The sequence below is a fragment of the Nycticebus coucang genome, chromosome 12 (assembly GCF_027406575.1).
Source record: "Nycticebus coucang isolate mNycCou1 chromosome 12, mNycCou1.pri, whole genome shotgun sequence".
Taxonomy (NCBI): Eukaryota; Metazoa; Chordata; class Mammalia; order Primates; family Lorisidae; genus Nycticebus; species Nycticebus coucang.
Genome location: NC_069791.1, coordinates 62,028,645 through 62,049,003, shown reverse-complemented (window position 1 = coordinate 62,049,003; position 20,359 = coordinate 62,028,645). Strand labels below are relative to the sequence as shown.

The 20,359-nt window shown below is 46.9% G+C and overlaps 2 protein-coding genes across 2 annotated transcripts in view; both read right to left on the bottom strand.

Annotated features, from left to right (window-relative positions):
• The window catches only part of DNAAF5 (dynein axonemal assembly factor 5), a 45,412-nt gene extending 32,746 nt beyond the window's left edge, over nt 1–12,666 (bottom strand). The window contains exons 1-4 of the mRNA XM_053554649.1: nt 11,940–12,666; nt 9,701–9,885; nt 4,469–4,593; nt 3,876–3,994 (exon numbers count right to left, since the gene is read on the bottom strand). Of these exons, the coding sequence (XP_053410624.1) occupies nt 3,876–3,994; nt 4,469–4,593; nt 9,701–9,885; nt 11,940–12,528 (1,018 nt within the window). The 5' untranslated portion in view covers nt 12,529–12,666. The remainder of the gene's footprint in view (nt 1–3,875; nt 3,995–4,468; nt 4,594–9,700; nt 9,886–11,939) is intronic.
• A 1,241-nt stretch (nt 12,667–13,907) lies between these two features.
• Nucleotides 13,908–14,336, bottom strand: LOC128560960 (small nuclear ribonucleoprotein G). The gene has a single exon (XM_053554648.1). The coding sequence runs from the start codon at nt 14,260–14,262 to the stop codon at nt 14,032–14,034; it is 231 nt and encodes a 76-aa protein (XP_053410623.1). The 5' UTR covers nt 14,263–14,336; the 3' UTR covers nt 13,908–14,031.
• Nucleotides 14,337–20,359: the final 6,023 nt, after the last annotated feature.

Below are 20,359 nucleotides of genomic sequence, written 5' to 3'. Positions count from 1 at the left end.
TAGTAGAGATGGGGTCTCGCTCTTGTTCAGGCTGGTCTCGAACTCCTGAGCTCAGGCAATCCACCCACGTCAGCCTCCCACAGTGCTAGGATTATAGGCATAAGCCACCGCACCTGGCCCATAGTGGCTTTAAAAGTGGAGACTTTTCAGTGTTACAGCAGGAAACTTATGTTGTGTCTGTAAAGCTAACTATAAACTATGTGCTGTCAATTATGTTTCTATGAAATGGACACATTACTTTCTTAGGAAAAAGAAGGAAACTGGGCTCTGGTTAAACTTGGGAACCAGGTCTACCTTATTTGCATTCTTTATTTCTGTGGTCCCCACCCCTGGGCTGTGGACTAGTGGCAGTCCATGGCCTGTTAGTTGCCAGGCCCAATAGCAGGTGAGCGTGGCCAGTAAGCGAAGTTTCACCTGTATTTATAGCTGCTCCCCATTGCTCATATCACCACGTGATCTCTGCCTCCTGTCAGATCAGCAGTGGCATTAGATTCTCATCTGAGCAGGAACCCTACTGGAAAGTGCGTGTGGGAGGGATCTAGGTTGTGCCTCCTTATGAGACCCTAATGCCTGATGATCTGTGGTGGAGCTGTACTGTGCTTGAATCATCCTGAAACTACTTACCCCTACCCTGTGGAAAAATTATCTCCCATGAAACTGGTGTCTGGTGCCAATAAGATTGGGGACTGCTGCTTTATTTTATAGGTCACTACATTTAAGCAGTGATCTATAAAGGCCACCCAATTCTGTCTGTTCACACTCTCTGCAATCCAACCACACAGACTATTTGTCCTTGCAGGGATGAGGCCACCTCTCCTGCCTGGTGCTGGGATGTGGCAGTGATAAAACTGTCCTCTGTGAGCAAGACAGCAAGAGTGCCTAGTCAGTAAGAAACAGCATGAACCCACCAGGATACAGAGCCGGGTGGGGAGTGAAGTCGCCTCTGAGGAGGTGGGGCCAAGACCTAGGCCCTCAGTGGGCATAAGCAGGGGAGTTTAAAGGCAGCCCCACCAGAGAGGCTACAAAACACAGCCCTGACACAGGCCTGAATCCTGAACATTCTGAGAGCTCCATAAGAAAACAAAGAACCCAATAGGTAAATGATCTGAACGAACACTTAACCAAAGATTTAGGGACAAGCATATGAAATGAGTATATGAAATCATCTCAGTATCATTTATCATCAAGGAACTGCAAATTAAAGCTACTATGCAATCAACTACACACCATTAGAAAGGCTGAAAACAACATCCCCAACCACACTAAGTGCTGGCCAGAATGCATAGCAACTGGAAGTCTCACTCTGCATTGGTGAGAGCGGAAATAATACAGAGAGCGTGACGAACAGCACATCTCGGCAAGTCACTAGACAGGAAAGCGCTGTGGCTGCCACCGCTACTGAAGGCAAACCTCCAATGTGTGGCACTGAATGGAACAGCCCAAATCACGTTTGGCCTGATTTCCTTCACACGATATCCCAGGAAGGGAACTACAGGGACACAAGGCAGAGCAGCAGTACAGGTGCTGGAGGACATTCTGGGAAATGGATGTGCCCCACATTTGCCTGACAGAGTTGGTGCACAGCAAGCCTGGGAGGCATGGGTGTGGCCACCTGGGGAAATGAATACCACAGACCCCAGGTAAGGTGGCACAGGGAGGGCAAGGTTTGGGGGGAAAGACTGACATCATCTGACATTTGAAACACTGTAAAAAAAACCCTGAAAAATCTCATCTAAAATTTAGATCTTGCTGGGCGTGGCTTAGGCCTCTAATCCTAGTACTTTGGGAGGCTAAGGCAGGTGGATCACCTGAGTTCCGGAGTTCCAGACCAGCCTGAACAAGAGCGAAACCAGGTTTCCACTAAAAATGGAAAAACTAGCATTTTGCTATAGGCAGGCACCTGTAATCCCAGCTACTCAGGAGGCTGAGGGAAGATGACTGTTCAGACCCATGAGTTTGAGGTTGCTGCACTCTACCCAGGGTAACAGAGTGAGACGGTCTCAATAAATAAATAAATAATAAAATTCAAATCTAAAAACTGAAGAAAAGCAATTTTAGAGTAAAAAGCCAAAAATCTAATCAAATTTAGTGCTAATGCCACTGACTTTAATTCTAAATTTATTCTGCTCTAGTTGAAACAGAAACTCTGTGCGTAACATTCTCCAAACCTCAGAATGTATAACTAGATTTTTATAATTTTTGTAATTATCGGTCAGAAACATCCCCCGTCTGTGAACTATTTCGAGTTGGGCAGCACCTGAAGGGCTTGTAGTCCCACCAAACAGATGCAGCCCCTCCTGTGGGTGCCTGCACAGTCAGTGGGGCGTGTCAGCACACGCCTTGCTCGGTCCTCCCATTTATCACATTGCAAGGACTATATCTTCCTAAACAGGCCCTGTCTCCTGTCCCTCCTTTCCTCTACAGTGGGATTTGGCAAGGACTAAAATTTTCCTACCTCACAAAGACAACCCTTTGTGCTCCACCGACATTTGATGGATTTTCTGTGGACTGAGTGAGGGGTGAACCGCAGTGAGTGCGTAAGAACAATCTGGCACGCACATCAGGTTCTACACAGAAATTACTTAGGCAGATATACCAGACCTCACATAATCGATAATCAAAACCTAGGTCAAATCTGCCACAAATACACGTACAATGCACAGTCCAGTTCCCACTTAGCTCCAGGCAGCTCAAGGGAGAGGCACTGACAGAATGTGTAAATAATTCCCTGGGAATTCTACTTCTGTTGTTAGTACAGAGGGTATGTTTAAAAATAAACTCACAGGCTATCTTTATGTCTATGTTCCACATTTTTAAAAAGATGCTGTGTTTTCAAGCTGACTTCACTCAGAGTAAATCTTGCTAGCAACTAATTTTTATACCTTTTCCAAATTTGTGGGCTTCCCCTTGTTCCAACCTCATAGTGTGGGGTGAGGCTGCAAGAGCAGCAAGACCCTGACCAGAGGGAAAGAACCTGACTCCCAGGCTGCACAGAGCAATGCCACCGTGACCTTAAACCTAATGCCACACCAAATAGCAAATACAAAGTACAGGTGTCCGAGCCTTAATGCCACACTCCACAGCTTACAACATACCCCCAGCGCAAAGACCGGTCACCCCTGAAGAGTTGATGCAAGAAGTTTTGAGTCTCTCAGGAGTATATGACCCGGTTGCATTTTACCTACTTTTTGTCCTTATCAGTGTGTATCTATTATTTAAGAAAATGCCCTGCAGACAGAATGAAGTGATCAAAGCACTTGATCATGCAAGTGGAAGATGCTTAGCACTGGGCCTGACCAGCCCCTGCATCCTCACTAACGAGGGTAAGTGTGAGCCACACCTGACCAGGAAGCAAACGTGGGGAAGCATAAGGAGGCTGTGCCACAGCAGACCCTGCTCCAAGTGTGGAAATCACGTGGAAATAAAAGGCTACATCTCATTTGTGACCTACGTGTTAGGCCTTTTTTAGTAAAATGACAAGCACCTCCTTGTTGCCTATACCCAAACCTTCTACCACCTTCTACCACCACCTGGCAGAGCTGCCAGGGCTTCGGGGCTCTTCAAAGATGCTCTGAAGAGAGTGAGGTAGGCATCTTCCAGGGTGTACCTGGATGTCTCCGGAAGCCCACTCACCTCTTTAAAATAAAGCTAGCTGAGAAGAGGAAGGAGATCACCAAGAGGTATATGAGGACACCCAGTGACCTGCCCCAGACACAGGGCAGCACCAGTTCTTGCAGACAGGCAGGGCTTCCACCTGCTGCCTTCCCCGTGAGTAGTTGCAGAAGCTGAAGCTTTCTTGATGACCAGAAATGCTTGTGAGCTTGTGTAAGGAGCCACCTCCCAACCTTCCCTCCTGACCTCCAGGTGGCACTCACCGTGCAGAGGGTAGTGCGCTGGGGGCGGTGAGGCAAAGTCCAGCTTGTCCTTCAGGTCATCCTCGTTCTCCTTCTGCCACTGCAGGCCAACCTTCTCCCAGAGGCTGGTGGCCAACTCCCTACAGCGCAACAGAAAGACGGAACTGGCAGTGCAGGCCACTCACTGTGGGCAAGCCCAGGGGGCTGCTCTACACTGAACCAGGATGTTGGGTCAAATCAGCACACCTCACAGGGTTCATCAGGTTCATCAGGTTTTTCCCAGTCTCTAAGGAGCAGAGCAGAAATTCTGCTTGTTTGTTGATCACTTTCCTGACAGCACTAAAAGGAGACTGCTCAATTCCTATCCAGTTGCCTAAGCCCAAGCAAAGTATTAAAAAGATGCAATGCCCATAACCTCATAACAGATGGATTTAGAGACAAAGGCAGGAATCTGACGGATGGGCAACAAGTCCCTGATAAACCACAAACAACCGAGTCCACTGCTTCCAACTGAAGACAAAGTTCTGTCTGGACCCCAGGGCAGGGTGTCACAGGCTGTGGGCGCCTAAAAGCCTCTGAAAACAAAGGGCCTGAAGCCCCACAGGACCACTCACCTGACTTCGGGCATCTCGTCCTTAAAGCTGCTCAGCAGCAAGGGAATGAGCTTGTGAAAGAAGGAGTAGCGATCCCGCAGGTCCAGCAGCCAGCCTCCCACCACAGAGGTCACTGCCTGGCGGACCTATGTGCAAGAGAAAAGAAAACACAGAGGGTAGAGTAAACATGATGGGCAGCTCTGAGTCCCACCCTGTGAGTGTTGTTCTGAAATAAATGCATGATCTGGGGCCCTGGGCCAATCTCCAAGCCAAGGACCGGACCCCGTGTCCAGCAGCCCCACCAGTCCCCTTCTGGCCAGGCCTGTAGAGAGTGGGGCTGGCTCACATGTACCACTGGGCCCTGGCCTGGTCCTTGTCGGCAACAGCAGGATCCTTGGCAGCTGCCTCAATACGGCAGCACGTTTACAAAGTCTTCTATGTAAAAACCTCCAGCCAGGCTGGGCATAATCTCAACTTGGGTGTTTAAATCAGCTGGTGGCTGCCAGGAAGTGCCAGTGTGTAGAAGCCATGCTTCAAGAGCCTCTGGCCCCAGAGCCCAGGGACTCCAGGGAAGCCACCAGGCCCCCCATTTCCCCTGCTTTTATTATATTACATGCAGGCCTCTGCCTACCTGCCCGTCCAGCAGAACCTGAGAAGAACAGCCTGATCCCTGGAAGCTCTGGAGCACATGCAATACCACAAGGGCTGCCTTACCCCAAACAAGCGGCTATCCACAGGGAGCATTACCTGTCACCAGCCAGGGCTGCCAGGGGAGGAGGCAGAATGTTCTTTCTGGCATTTCAGAGTGAGGTGGCTCCACCTGGCTGTGGACCATTGGCAATAGCACTCACAGCAGCTCACAAGTGAAGGGGTTTGGGTGTCAGCAGTGTCCACTGTGTGTTTATGCACCTGGACTCAGAGGGGGCTCATTCCCATTTGCAAATAAGACTAACAGGACATGACACTGGGTTCCAGCCACAGAACACGAGTGAACATGCGAACACAAGGAGAACACTGCCACTGCAGAGGACAGCACCTTGTGCTCCCATACACCGGGGCCTCTCACATGCCTGAGAACACTGGGGGCCAGCAAAGGCCACAGAACACTCTGTGCATTTCTTTGCAATTTCTTGTAAATCAAATTATTTTAAATAAAAAGTTATTTTAGGGCGGCGCCTGTGGCTCAATCGGTAGGGCGCTGGCCCCATATACCGAGGGTGGCGGGTTCAAACCCGGCCCCGGCTGAACTGAAACCAAAAAAATAAATAGCCGGGCGTTGTGGCGGGCACCTGTAGTCCCAGCTACTTGGGAGGCTGAGGCAAGAGAATCGCTTAAGCCCAGGAGTTGGTTGAGCTGTGTGAGCTGTGTGAGGTTGCTGTGAGCTGTGTGATGCCATGGCACTCTACTGAGGGCCATAAAGTGAGACTGTCTCTAAAAAAAAAAAAAAGTTATTTTAAAATACCAAGGGAGTTACTTTTAGCTGACATGGGAGCCTTATTAACAGCCAAAAGTACAAATAGAGATATAGGAAAAGAGAAAAAAGGGGGAAAAGTGCTTCTCCCAAGCACTTGAAAATATACACAACTACAGTCCAGGAACCCAGACAGCTACAGAGTTTAACATAACCAAATACCATCCATTTACAGCCACACCGACTGTGACACTATTTGAAGGGCATGCTTGAAGTGGCCTCATCTGCTGACAGACCAGAAGGGGTGCCAGTCAAAGGCTATACATTTATACAACCCAAACTGCAACCCAACCAGTGCTAACATGTGCGCAAGAGTGAGCGGGGCTTACTGAGAGGACACGTGGACCCACTAGGCTGCAATGGCAAGACCTGAGCATATCCTGCAGTGCTCTGAATAAAAGTCTACCCAGGCTGGCCAGCAATGTGAATTTGGTGGACCTGGCCTCACTGCTATTTCCTCTTCACCATCCCAGAGTGTTTAGTGTGTCAGGGTACCTGGAGGCCACTACTACTAAGGACAGGTGCTTATTCCCTACCCCCCATAGATCATCTTTGGTGTAATAGAAGGAGGTTTCAGCTATCTCACCTCTCAAACAAGGAAAGCTGTGGGGGCAGGCTTTTGGGCTGTACCTATGTCTCACTGCTCCTTTTCCTACTAGCCTCTATTTAGCACCATAAGAAACCTGCAAATCCCATTAGTGTGATAGCAAGTATCCTTTCCTTCTAACTCAGAGATAGCACTACATACTAAGTTGCTATGTAACAGTTTAAGCAAAAAATAATAATTTTTTTTTTTTAGAGGCAGAGTCTCACTCTGTTGCCCAGATTAGAGCGCAGTAGCACCATCATAGCTCACTGCAGCTTCAAACTCCTGGGTTCAAGTGATCCTCCTGTCCCCGTATCCTGAGTAGCTGGGACAACAAGCGCACCACCACGCCCGGTAATTTTTTAAATTTTTGGGAGAGATGGGGGCTTGGGCTTGCCTCTTGCTTAAGCTGGTCTCAAAATCCTGGCCTCAAACAATCCTCCTGCTTCAGCCTCTCAAAGTGCTAGGATTACAGGTATGAGCCACCACACCATTTTCTCAGAAATAGCAACATAAATGGATTGGAAATCACTATGTACTGTTGGGTCAGGTTTGTGGGCGTGGGGTTGCTGGGCTGGAGGACACTGTACTCAATGCAATCTACTGAACCAGACAGATGCAGGAGGTCAAAGGGAAAACTACATTTAAAACAGTATATGAACTTGAAGAATAATCTACCATTCTACCTCAACTTGGGATTTTTTAGTTCAACTTTTTGAAATCAATAATTAACATGTCCAAGTCAGGCACAGTGACTCACATCTGCAAACCTAGCACTCTGGGAGGCCAAGGCAAGTGGACTGCCTGAGCTCAGGTGTTCAAGACCAGCCTGAGTAAGAGCAAAAGCCCATCTCTACTAAAAATTAAAAAATTAGCCAGGTGTTGTGGTGGGTGCCTATAGTCCCAGCTACTCAGGAGGCTGAGGCAAGAGGATCACTTGAGCCTAAGAGTTTGAGGTTGCTGTGAGCTATAACCCCATGGCGTCCTACCCAGGGCTACAGAGTATGACTGTCTCAAAAATAAATAAATAAATAAATAAATAAATAAAAATAAAAGAACGTGTTCAGTTCTTCATAATAAGGCTATCTATTCTTGTGTCTTGGCTCTCAGAAGATGTCAATCACACCTTCATCACTGATGTTCTTTATTCCACAAAGAATCAAGAGCAGCTACTAAGCACAGTCCTTTGGAGGAGAACTCATCTTTTTCAAATCCACTCCTTAAAGCTTCAGCATTTCACAGATTTTAGGGGTTTTTTTTTTTTTGGGGGGGGGAACAAAGGAGATAGCTTTTTACCTAGAATCTAACGTTGAATAACTGGCTTATGCAAGACAGCTTTCTTTTTTTTTTTTTATTGTTGGGGATTCATTGAGGGTACAATAAGCCAGGTTACACTGATTGCAATTGTTAGGTAAAATCCCTCGCAAGACACCTTAACACCTACTTTACAGACAGCTACTGATGGCTATACTGTTTACAGACAACTGTCAATGCACAGTTATGGTATTTACAGACAGCTACCGATGACAGTGTTTACAGACAGCTGTTGATGCACAGTTTTGGTACCTACAGACAGCTGTTGATGGTTAGTGTTCACAGGCTATAGCTGTCATTGCAGTTATGGTACCTACAGACAGCTGCTGGTGGTTAGTATCACAGACAGCTGTCAATATATAGTTATGGTATATACAGACAGGTACTGATGGTTATAGGGTTTATGTATAGCTGTCAATGAACACTTACGGTATTTATGGACAGCTACTGAAAATTACAGTGATTACAGACAGCTGTTGACACACAGTTATGATAGTTATGGACAGCTACTGATGGTTACAGTGTTCATAGACAGCTGGCAATGCACAGTTCTGGCATTTTCAGATAGCTATTTACACAAACAGCTTTCCAGATAGAGTTCTGGGTAACTGAGTTAGGTTTCACTCCTGAAAGCCCTGACACCTTCAACTTGTCAGCTTTACACTATTTCCCTACAGAAAACTCGCTTCCAGTCCTAGTCCTAGCCAAGTCGATCGCTTCCTCCAGTTCCTGTGCATTTCTCAGGATGGAATAGAGAGGAAACTGCCTTATCATGTCCTAAGCTTTCTTCCTTGTACAACTCCAGTATAATTGGAAACATCACTAATCATTAGGAAAATGCAAACCAAACCCACACTGAGATACCACCTCACACCTACAAGGATGGCTATTATGACAAATGAGAATGACAGGCACTGGCAGGATGTGGAGAAATCAGACGTGAGTAGGCTGCTAGTGGGAAGTAAATCGGTATGGCTGCTGTGGAGAATGCCTTGGTGATTCCTCAAAAAGCTGAACAAGGAGTTACCATGTGACCCAGCAATTCCACTCCTAATTACAGACCATGAGTAAGTGAAAACAGGGATTCCAATAGAGACTTAGACACACATGTTCACAGAGGCACTATTCACAGCAGCAAAAATGTAGAAACAACATAGGTTGTTTCACATTATGCAAAGTGAAAGAAGCCAGACACAAAAGAGCACATACTGCATGACTACACTTATGTGAAATACCTAATACAGGTAAATTCATAGAGACAGAAAGATAAGAGGTGAGATTAGTCATCCTTAGTGACCTACAGGGAACTGCTCCTCCGTGGTCACAGCTTGTGAAGTGTCAGCACCAAATCAGAGCCTCAGATACAAAATATACCCTCTAAACTGGAGTCTTCTAGCAATGAATCCAGTACTCTGATTTCTATCTGTCAGACTCCAGCCTATCTCTCTGTGGGTTTTCAAGCCCAACGGCATGAATTATCTATGCCCAGCCTTACAGTCTTCTCCCAGGCTAGGTCCAGCAACCACTGCCCTTTCAGCAAATTCGCCTTGACAAACGGACACATTAAAGATGTTTCCGCAAACTGCTCAAGTACACACACTTTGGATTTTTTTGCCTTTTAAGACACCATAATTACAAAAATAAACCCTTCTTGCATTCCTTGGAATTGACAATAACAAACACTTTTAATATGATTCAGCTCTCTCATGGCTTTTCAAAGATGGTTAAATAGGAACATTTTGTAACTGAGAATGATAAAAGTACATTTGGTACATGTAACATCTTGAAAAGAAAAAAAGCAAGTGAGTTAGTTAAAAATAGTAGGTCGGCATGTTTCTGGTAGAAAGAGGAACAGACTGTCCAGCAGAGAAAGGCTTGTTACCTGTGGCACATCATCAAAGAGCCGCTGAGCAAAATGCGAAAGCACATCATCCACGGACTTCCCATTGCCAAACTGGATCACGGTGCCTGTGGCCTCGATGGCAGCCACTCGGACCTTCCAGTGCTGATGGGAGATGGTCTGCATCAGAGGGCCAATCAGAGACTCGGACTGCATGTGGAAGTGGTCTGTGGGACAAGGAAGCCACCAATCACCAGAGCTTCTCCCATACTCCTCACCCCAAGCCCATCTCTGCAGACTCTCAGGACTGGCCACCATGATGGTGACCCTCTTCCTCCCTTCCTCTCCCACCTGAGACCCCTTCTGCAGAACAGCCCACAACTCAGGCTGCCAAGCAAAGCTTTGTGTCACCCAACACAGGGAAACATTCAGGGATGGCACCTCTATGTCTTGGAGGCTAGGAAGTGGGCACCAAAGGGGTTAGACCCCACTGCTGACAGCTACAGTGGTGCCTGAAAGGGACACTGGCCAGAGGAAGAAAATAAGCCCAGAGGACACAAAGCAAGTTCTCACTCTCAGATGAACCTGAAACCAGACCAACACCACTCTGGGCAATGTTACTCTACCTCCTCTTCATAAAGTCCTCACAGAAAATGAGAACCAGAAAGGTCTCTGTGAGAGCCAAGCTGACCGTCTTGTTTTGGAGTTCTGCCCTCAGTCCTACACTACTTGGGACCCGTCTATGAAATGGCTATTTCAATGACACTTTGGGTGAGTTCTTTCACCTAAGTCGGCAGACACAGGCGGCTACTCTCCAGTGGGGAGGGGGGCAGGGCAGGGAAGAGGTTTCCTATCCAGGGGAGAGTGGCAGAAGGATGGTGTTGGGAGGGGGAAAATGCTATGAGCAGAAAAAAATAGTCCACCACTCCACAAGGCATCATTGAGTACCCATGCCATCACATGCACTGTGCTCAGGGCTGGGGCTCATTTAGGTGCAGTCCTGACTTCACAGGACACACAGTCCACAGAGGAAACTTGGGAAACCTGGGAAGTGCCCCTCTGTAAGGAGGCTGGTGCCCAGGCTAGGGAGAGATGGACAAGGGTGATGAGAGATGCATAAAATGTGTGGAGTTCCTAACAGCCATCTCCAGCATAAGCCTTTTCCCCAAACTCCCACTAGAGTAGTAGAGTATCTGAAATCCAAAATTAATGTAACCAAAATGGAAATCTTAACCCTATCCTAAGTGGGGTTTTTCCTTTTGAGAGTTTACACAAGATCTCCTTCCTCACTCCTTGCCCAATTGAACAGGAAGTCATGTCAGTCCTGCCTTCCAAACATCCCTAACCTGTTGGCTTCCTTCCCTCTCTATTAGCAGACCCCCTCCTGGATCTGTCCAAGCCGTCATTCAAAGTATGGATTGATAACAGCCCCAGTGACTTTCTCATTCCCTCTCTTGCCACCTCTGTAACCTGTTCTCCACACAGTGCCAGAGTGATCTGTTAAAACCCCAGACCTGAGGGATAGTCCTGCATTTCCTGCTAAATCCAAACTTTACCCAGAGAGCATGTGGACCACACCACCCCTGCCAGCCTCTCCCTCCCTCCTTTCCTACTCCTCAAATCTGATGAGCTTATTCCTCATGGCTGGCTCCCTCTGACCCAGGGATTTTCAGGGGAACCATTCCTGCCACCATTAAATAGGTGACTCTTAGCCCACATCCCAGAGACGGAACTGGAGCAAGACGTGCAAAAAAGACTACTTAGAGAAAAGAAATGTCTTGGTCAGATAAGAGCTTTTAAAATGATGGCACTGGATTAAAGTGCAGAAAGAGAGACCGGCTCCCTTCATAGCGGAGGCCAGACAGGCTCAAAAAATGGGCATTTATCAAAGTGTGGTCAATTTAACCCCCCGGGTAAAAATCACCCCTGCGAGAGCTACCAGAACATATTCCACTCCAACTGGCTCAAAAGAAATTCCTGCGGTAGTTTTCAGGAATCTGGACAGGAGCAGCAAAGGTGGGGGTCCAGAAGAGGCGACTACCTCCTGAGCTTGGGCTGATGGAGATGGGAGGCCGGGAGCAGGCAGGGGGCAAACTGGGAAGGTTGGGTGACGGGAGGGCAGACGGGGCGCAAGCTGGAGAGGTTGGGGGCGTAGAGCAAGCCGAGCGCGAGCTGGGAAGATTGGGAGACTCGGAACAGGCGGGGCGCGATCGCCGCAGGCAGGAGGCGCGAGGGGTGATGGTTGAGGACCGCTGGGGCAAACGCAGCGCACGGCGCTCACCCGGCGTGGCGCGCGCCAGGGCGGCGGCGCACTGGCAACTCTCTCGGCGCACCGCAGCGAAGGGGTCGAGCAGCGTGCAGCGCAACACGCGCACCGCGTCATCCAGGTGGGGCGCGAGCGCCGCGCCGCCCAAGCCCACAGCCAGGCCGAGCAGCTGTACGAGCCCCAAGCGCAGCTCCTCGCAAGTCTCGGGTGGCGGCCGGCGCGCGGACTCGGGGCTGGCCAGGCGCGCGGCGAGCGCGGGCAGCAGGCGCGGCAGAGCGTCGCGTGGCCGCGCGGCGCGCTGCAGGCCCAGGCCCAGCAGGTGCGCTGCCAGCACGCGGCAGCCTTCGGCTGGGTCGGCCAGGCAGCGCAGCAGGCGCGGCAGCAGCAGACGCGCCCAGGGGCCCTGGAAGGCGGCGGGATCGGTGGCGGGCCCCGCCTCTTCCAGCACGCGCCGTAGGGCCTCCAGCGCCTGCCGCCGGCCCAGCTTGCTGTCCGTCTCCAGCCCCGGCAGCAGGCGGCTCAGCGCGCGGCTTAGCTCCGCCGCCTCGGCTGTCTCTACTGCTTCGGCCGGGTCAGTGGCCTCCACCAACCCCGGCGCCGCCATCTTTCCGCGTCGCCCGTCACCACGGGGAACCGATGCTTTCGCGACGGCGCGGCACGGATTACGGCTGGACTTCCGGCGCGCCGCGCGGCTGCCTGGGGTTGGGAGGGCCGCGGGGTCTTCCGGTCTCGGAGTTCGTGAGGGGCCTGGGTTTACCGCGGGGTTCCCGGGGTCGGTGTCGGCATATGGAATCTTCTCCTTGCCGCTCGACTGCTCCGGGAAGCAGGGTCTAAATTCCGACTCAGGTCCCGCCTCGTGGCTGGGGAGAAAGGCTGGCGGACCCAGGCAGGAGCCCGAGTTCTCGCGGTTCGGAACGTCCACTTAATGATTTTAAAAAAGCAAAACGTTCTTGATTGTAAGGACTGGACGTTATTTTGAATTTACACTCCTTTTTTTTGGTGGTTGTTGACGCTTCTTTTGCTAAATGGCGGCGTGAACAGGCGAGCGTTGTGTTTGTTAGATGTACGCTGCTTTTCATAATCTTTGTCGCTCTTTTCTCCTGTAGGCGTCGTTGCACCCGCCCCTGTCTGATGGTCCTGGGGCTGAGGGCACTGCGGCGAGGTCCCTACTCTAACAGGTCCTGTGGCCTTGCAGAAGATCAGCCCTTAATGAAAAGATTACATTAATAAACGTTTAGCCACAGTGATTTTTAAGACAGTGAATGTCAAAGGAAGTTGATGTAGACTTGTAAGGTTTCCCTAATGAGCAATTGCTGGACGTGAAATATGAAAAATAAGTAGAGTTAACCAGGTGATATGGGGAGGAGCTGGAGACAGAGTTGCAGAGGGAGGGAACAGCCCAGGCAGAGGCCCTCTGGTGGGAGTGGGGCTGAATTGTGCCTCCCCATTCGTATGTTGGAAGCCCTTACCCCAGTACCTTAGAATGTGACTTTATTTGGAGACCAGGTCCTTGCAAATGTAATCAAGTTAAGATGAGGTCATTCAGGCAGGCTCTGACCTAACATGATGGCTATTCTCATGAAAAGGGGAAATTTGGAAACAGTAATGCACATAGGGAGAATGTGACTTGAACATGAAGACAGCTGTCTGTAAGACAAGGACAGAGGCCTCAGGAGAAGCCAACCCTGCCCACACTCTGACCTTGGACTTACAGTCTAAAGAACTGTGAGAATTAAATTTCTGTCATTCATGCCATCCATTCCGTGTTTGTTACAGCAGCCCTAGTAAAGGACCACAGTGAAAGAGGCAGCCACTGTTAAGAAAATTAAAAGCTTCTGGTGGGGGAGTAGGCAGGGAGTGTTGAGATGGGTGGTGCCAGACCACAGAGCCTTGGACTTAAAACAATGGAGGCCTCAGATTTTAAGTTGATGCATTGGCAAGATCAGGTCTTTGCTTTTCTTTTTTTTTTTTTTTTTTTTTTTGACTATTAGAAAAGTTTATTTAACAAAAAGTTGAATATGAAAATGTACAAGACTCGATTTTGACATCATAGTAAAACAGGCTCATTGGAGACGGGACATGGATTTCTCCACAAAACAGCCATTATTCATACTCGTTCCAAAGCTTCTAACATGATGATACTATTTCCTCGTATTACCACCATTCCAATATTGTTTTGTTGCCCACTAGTTGCCATCTCCACACATTCATCTATCACAAGATTCATAAAGGGATCAAACCCCCGCAATATTCCTTGGACATGTCTGCCACCATTTAATTTCAATGATAACTTCTTGTCCATAAATTTTTTCAGTTCGGGAGGGTGAGCTTTGCTCATGGTAGCAGCTCCACCAGATCAAGGATGAGCAGAAATGTAATTCGCAGACTCCACCACGCTCCGGCGGGAAGCCAGACGTCCAGGTCTTTGCTTTTCAAGGACCCTTGGCTATTGTTGAGAGACAGATTAGTAGGGAGAGCCCAATGGATGGTGGTGGCAGTCCAAATGAGAGATGATGATGAACACTTAAATTAGGATGGTGCCACTTCATTTTTCCTTGCTTCTTCTGTTGAAGTACAGCAAAATTCTTTGTAAGTAATTCAACAGACAAAAGGGGAAAGTATCCTGAGAGTTGGAAAGAAAATAACACCCTGGTTAGAGACCTTAGGACTAGAGGAATAGCAGTGTACTGGATTCTCTGAACCTTCTTTTTTTTCTCTTATATATTCCTGGAGTAGGCACCAGAGAGGTCTACAACTCAAAACAGCCAATGGGCATAGATTAATCTTTAGGGAAAGCTGCCTGCTTTTGGCCAAAAGGCTGGGAAAGGGGATACCCCATAGAAATGCAGTAAGGAACTCCCACCTCATCTCCATTATCTTCATACCTCCTGGAGGCCCACCCAACCCTTGCTACACAACTGAGGGGCCAAGGATTGAAATCTTCTGGCCTGCCTCCTAGTAGCACAAGAAGGTGCAGGAGGAACATGTTTGCCTCACTCCCACCACAGCAGAAGGTGGCCCAGTGACACCAGGCAGCACCAATAGAGACTGAGCAGCAGCACTAGTCATATCAATAAAGCAGATCAGGGCTGGGCACGGTGTCTCACGCATGTAACGTTAGCACTCTGGGAAGTCAAGGTGGATGGATTGCTGGAGCTCACAAGTTCGAGACCAGCCTGAGCAAAAGTGAGATCCCATCTCTACTAAAAAATAGAAAAACTGAGGCAAGAGGATTGCTTGAACCCCAGTTGGAGGTTGCTGTGAGCCATGACACCATGGCGCTCTCAAAAAAGCAGTTCAGGAGGGTAACACAGGGCCTCTGAATATGAGAAGGCCATTGACCCTGAACAGGACGCCTGCCTGCTGAAACAGAAGATTGGAATAGAATCAGGAGTCTCCAAACATGATAACCTGGATGTTCAGGATACATTTGAAATTCACCTTTCATACCAAGAACTGAGAAAACTATTTGAGTGTGAGATGACAATTAACTGGCCTAAATGCCAAGGTAAACCAGATGTTGGAATGATCTCCCAAGGATATTACAGCAGTTATAAAAATGCTCCAAAAAATAATTGGTCTTTTTGAAACAAATGAGAAATATAGGAAGTATTAGAAAAGAAATAGAAGTTATGAAAAGAACCAAGTGGAAATTATAGAACTGAAAAATATAATAACTGCAATAATTTGGTGTCCTCTGGGGGGATACAGTGGTGGAATGGAGATGGCAGGATGACCCTGGAACTTTAAGGCCCCAATGGAATTTACTTGATTTGAGCAACAGAGAGAAGATGGGCTGAGAGGAGTGAACAGAGTCTCAGAGATATGTGAGACAATAATTTGTATCATCAGCTTCCCAGAACAAGAAGAGGTGGGGGGGAGGCTAAAGAAATATTTGAAGAAAATATGGCTGAAAAAAATCCCCAATTCAGTGAAAGACATAAACCCACAGAATCAAGAAGGTGAATCCAGGCATAGATACTCAGACTTGTAATCTCAGCACTTTGGGAGACCCAGGAGTTTGAGACCAGCTGACCCCGAATTAGTTGGGCACATTCCTGTACTTTAGCTGCTTGAGAGACTGAGGCTGGAAGATTGTTCAAACCCAGGAGTTTGAGGCTGTAGTGAGCTTTGATGACACTGCTGCACTCCAGCCTGGAAGATGGAGCAAGACCCTGTCTCAATCAATCAATAGTAAAAAAAGTCCTAGCCTAATAAGCCCTCCAAAAATCCCACACCAAGGCACATGATAATTCTGAAAACTAAAACCAGAAAGACAAAAATGATGCATTACTTACAGAGGAACACCAATGAGAATGACAGATCTCTTATCCAAAACCGTACAGGTAAGAAGGAAGGGGAAACCAGTTGTTTTGTTTTTCTTTTTTTGTAGTTTTTGGCTGGGGCTGGGCTTGAACCTGCCACCTCTGCCATATGGGGCTGGGGCCCTACTCCTTTGGGCCACAGGCGCTGCCCAGGGAAACCAGTTTTCAAGTGTGGTTAGAAAAGATCTGTCAACTGTGAACCCTCTATCCACCAAAACTACTCTTTGAGACTGAAGGAGTAAAGATATTTTCAAAAGCAGCAGACCTACCTTAAAGGAATGCCTAAAGAAATTTCTCCAAACAGAAAATTGTAACGTAGGCGGACTAGGATGCTCAGGAACTAAGGAAGAAAAATGGAATGTGAGAAACAGAAGTAAACGTCACTGACTGTCCTTCAGCTATGAGTTTCTTGAGTCACATTTGATTATTGAAGCCAAAATTATAACACTGATACGGGGCTCAGTGTATCTGGAAGAGGAGGTACTTACAACAGATACATTTGAAAAATGAGAAGGGTAAGTGACTTGAACGGAAGTAAGATTTCTACACTGCACTTGAGGTGGTAAAGTGTTGACACCAATAGACTGATGTGTTTTTACATGTATGTTGGTATTTAGAACAACCACTGAGAAGACTACATAATAGTGATGAGCTCAAAACTGTTTTAAAGTGGAATTCAAAAAAATGTTTATCCCACAGGAAAGCAGGAGAGAGAGAACAAAAACAATAAAAAGACAGATGTAAATGTAGGTGTAACACTAATTTATATGTAAATGGCCTGCACACATCAATCAGAAGACAGAGGTTAGCAGGGTAAGATTAAAAAAATGACCCAACTGTACGTCTACTGTATGTTGAAGCTGACTTCAAACACAATGACATAGATTGGAAGTAAAAGAATGGGAAAAGTCTATCATGTAAACTAAATTTTGAAGGCAGGAGTGGCCATGCTAATATTACCCAAAGTGGACTTCAGAATAGGGGAAAAAGAAGGACCTTCCATAATGACAAAAGACTCAACCCATTGACAAGATACAGCAGTCCCAAAGGGGTTCACAGCAAGCAATAGATCTTTGAAATACATAAAAACTGCTAGAGCTGAGAGGAGAGACAAGTGTGTTAGTGCAGTTGAGGACTTTGGCACCCCACTCTCAGCAATTGCTGGAACTCCTAGGCATGATTGATTGGATTCAGTAGGACACCAAGAGCAACCTTCAGGGGCTGATGGCTGCTTGCAGAATACTGTGACTGAGCAGGAGTAGAGTTCATGTTTTTTTCAAGTGCCCACAGAACATAGTCCTAGACAGTCATGTCCTGAGCTGTAAAACCTTAGCAGATTTATTTTATTTTATTGAGACAGAGTCTTACTATGTCACCCTTGGTAAAGTGCTGTGGCATCACAGCTCACAGCAACCTTGAACTCTTGGGCTTAAGCGATTCTCTTGCCTCAGCCTCCCAAGTAGCTGTGACTACAGGTGCCCGCCACAACACCTGGCTATTTTTTGGCTACTGTTGTCATTGTTGTTTGTCAGGCCCAGGCCGGTTCAAATCTGCCAGTCCTGGTGTATGTGGCTGGTGCCCTAGCCGCTGAGCTACAAGCACCGAGCCAAACCTTAGCAGATTTAAAAGAGGAATACTACAGAGCAATAGAGGCATCAAACTAAAAATCAGCAATAGAGATAACAGGAAAATCTCCACACATGGAAAATAGCACAATTCTACTCAGACATGAAAAGGAAACTACTGATCCATGCAACAACTTGGGTGAATCTCTAAAAAACTGTGCTGAATGAAAAAACCTACTTAGGAGGCAGAGGCAAGAGAACTGTCTGAGCCAAGCGCCCAGGAGTTTGAGGTTGCTGTGAGCTATGATGCTATAGCACTCTAACCAAGACATCAAAGTGAGACTTTGTCTCAAAAAAAAAAAATTGATGAACTGTCAAAAATGGAAAAAATGAGAAAGTGCAAATACCAATATGAGGAGTGTAAAAGGGTCTGTCACTACAGATTCTAAGCAAATGAAAAAGGTAATAGAGTAACATAAACCAATTTATATCAAAAAAGTATATGAAGTAGAGAAATCTAAGAAAATTTACTGAGACTTACACAAGAAGAAATAGAAAGACAAAAAAAAAAAAAGAAGAAGAAATAGAAAACCTGAAGTGAATAATACCTATTAAGGAAATCAAATTTGTAACTTGAGGCACCCTGCTCTCAGCAATTGAAGGCCAGAGGCTCAGTTGGCTTTACTAATACTTCAAAAACCTGTAACAGGGAAATAACTGGCTAGGCGCCCATAGCACAGAGGTTATGGCGCAAGCCACATACACTGAGGGTGGCGGATTTGAACCCATCCTGGGCCAGCTAAACAACTGCAACAGAAAAATAGCTGGGCATTGTGGGTGCCTGTGGTCCCAGCTGCTTGGGAGGCTGAGGCAAGAGAATTGCCTAAGCCCAGGCGTTGGATGTTGCTGTGAGCTGTGATGCCACAGCACTCTAAAGGGCAACATGGTGAGACTGTCTCAAAAAAAAAAAGAAAGAACTATAGTCTTAAATAACGTTTTCCCAAGAATAGAAAGGGATCATTTCCCAATTCGTTTCCTTGATCCAAAAATGTGACAGGGACATTACATGAAAGGAATGTTGTAGATAAGCCTTTTTTATTGACTGCAGATATAAAAATCCCAATCAAAATATGAACAAATCAAATTTAGAGATGTAAAGTAGGATAAATCATGATCAAGTTGAGTTTATTCCAGGAATGAAAGTTGACTTAATATCATTTACCACATTAAAAAATGGAGAAAAATCATGGGATTGTCTCAGTAGATGCAGAAGAAACATTTGATAAAATTGAACATTTATGATAAAACTTTTAGCAAGTCAAGAATAGAAGGGAACTTTTGCAAATTAAATTTACAAAAATCCCACAGTGAATATATGAGATTCTGGTGGATAGTTTCCAAAGATGGCCATGGATTTTTCTTTCAACCCCCGCATGTACCTCTAGTCTGTTCCCACTGATGCTGAATCTCACCTGGCCTTGGAACTTGCCTTGACCATGGGAATGTGGTGGAACTGATGCTGAGACACTGCCCAGCTGGTGTATCAGAGACCCGGAAACAGGGTGCCGCCTGTGGCTCAAAGGGGTAGGGCGCTGGGCCCCATGTGCTGGAGGTGGTGGGTTCAAACCCAGCCCCGGCCAAAAAAAAAAAAAAAAAGCGAGAGAGAGACCTGGAAACTACTTCACATCCATTAGAATACCTATTATCAAAAAATGAAATAATAGCAAGGGTTGGCCAGGATGTGGAAAATCAAGTACTGCTAGTGGGAATGTAAAATGCTGAAGCTGCTATGGGAGACAGTATGGAGGTTTCTCAGATAACTGAACATAGGATTAGATACCACTTAATCCTAGCAGTCCCGCTTCTGGGTACATACTCAAAAGAATTGAAAGGAGAGTATTAAAATTGATATATATATTTTTGGACCCTCCAAGTAGTTGGAACTACAGGCACCCCTTACAATGCCTGACTATTTTTTAGAGACAGGGGTCTCACTCTTGCTCAGGCTGGTCTCAAACTCATGAGCTCAAGCAATCCACCTGCTTCATCCTCATAGAGCTAGGATTATAGGCATGAGCCACTGCACCTGGCCTAAAATTAGTATTTGTATACTCACGTTCTCAGTGGCGCTGTGTACAATTGTCAAAAGTCAGAACCAGCCAGAGTATCTGACAACCCAAAATAAGGGCCTGAGGCACAGATCTAAGCTGGGGAAGCACCTGGGAAAAACACAAACCAGACAAATATGTGGCTGTTTTCCTAAGGAGTTTGGGAGTTTCAGTATTTAAGGGGAATAGGGCATACAGAAAGAAAAAGGAAATCAGAGGGGACTGGGTGGTGAAACAAAGACAAAATGCTTACATTCTTGTTAAATCCAGGAAAATCTACATTTTATGTAAGATGAGGTAAGTGTTAGAAGATTAAAAGAGTGTGAAGGGAGCAGTTGTCCCTGCGTAGGTGAAAGAATGATCTTGTCTTGCCTTTGATCTACACGTATGGAGATAAACTTGTAGTTCATTAATGGTATACCATTGAACAGATTTTA

Excerpts from the sequence above, each read along its gene's own strand:
- LOC128560960 (XM_053554648.1), bottom strand. The coding sequence starts at position 14,262 with ATGAGCAAAGCTCACCCTCCCGAACTGAAAAAATTTATGGACAAGAAG.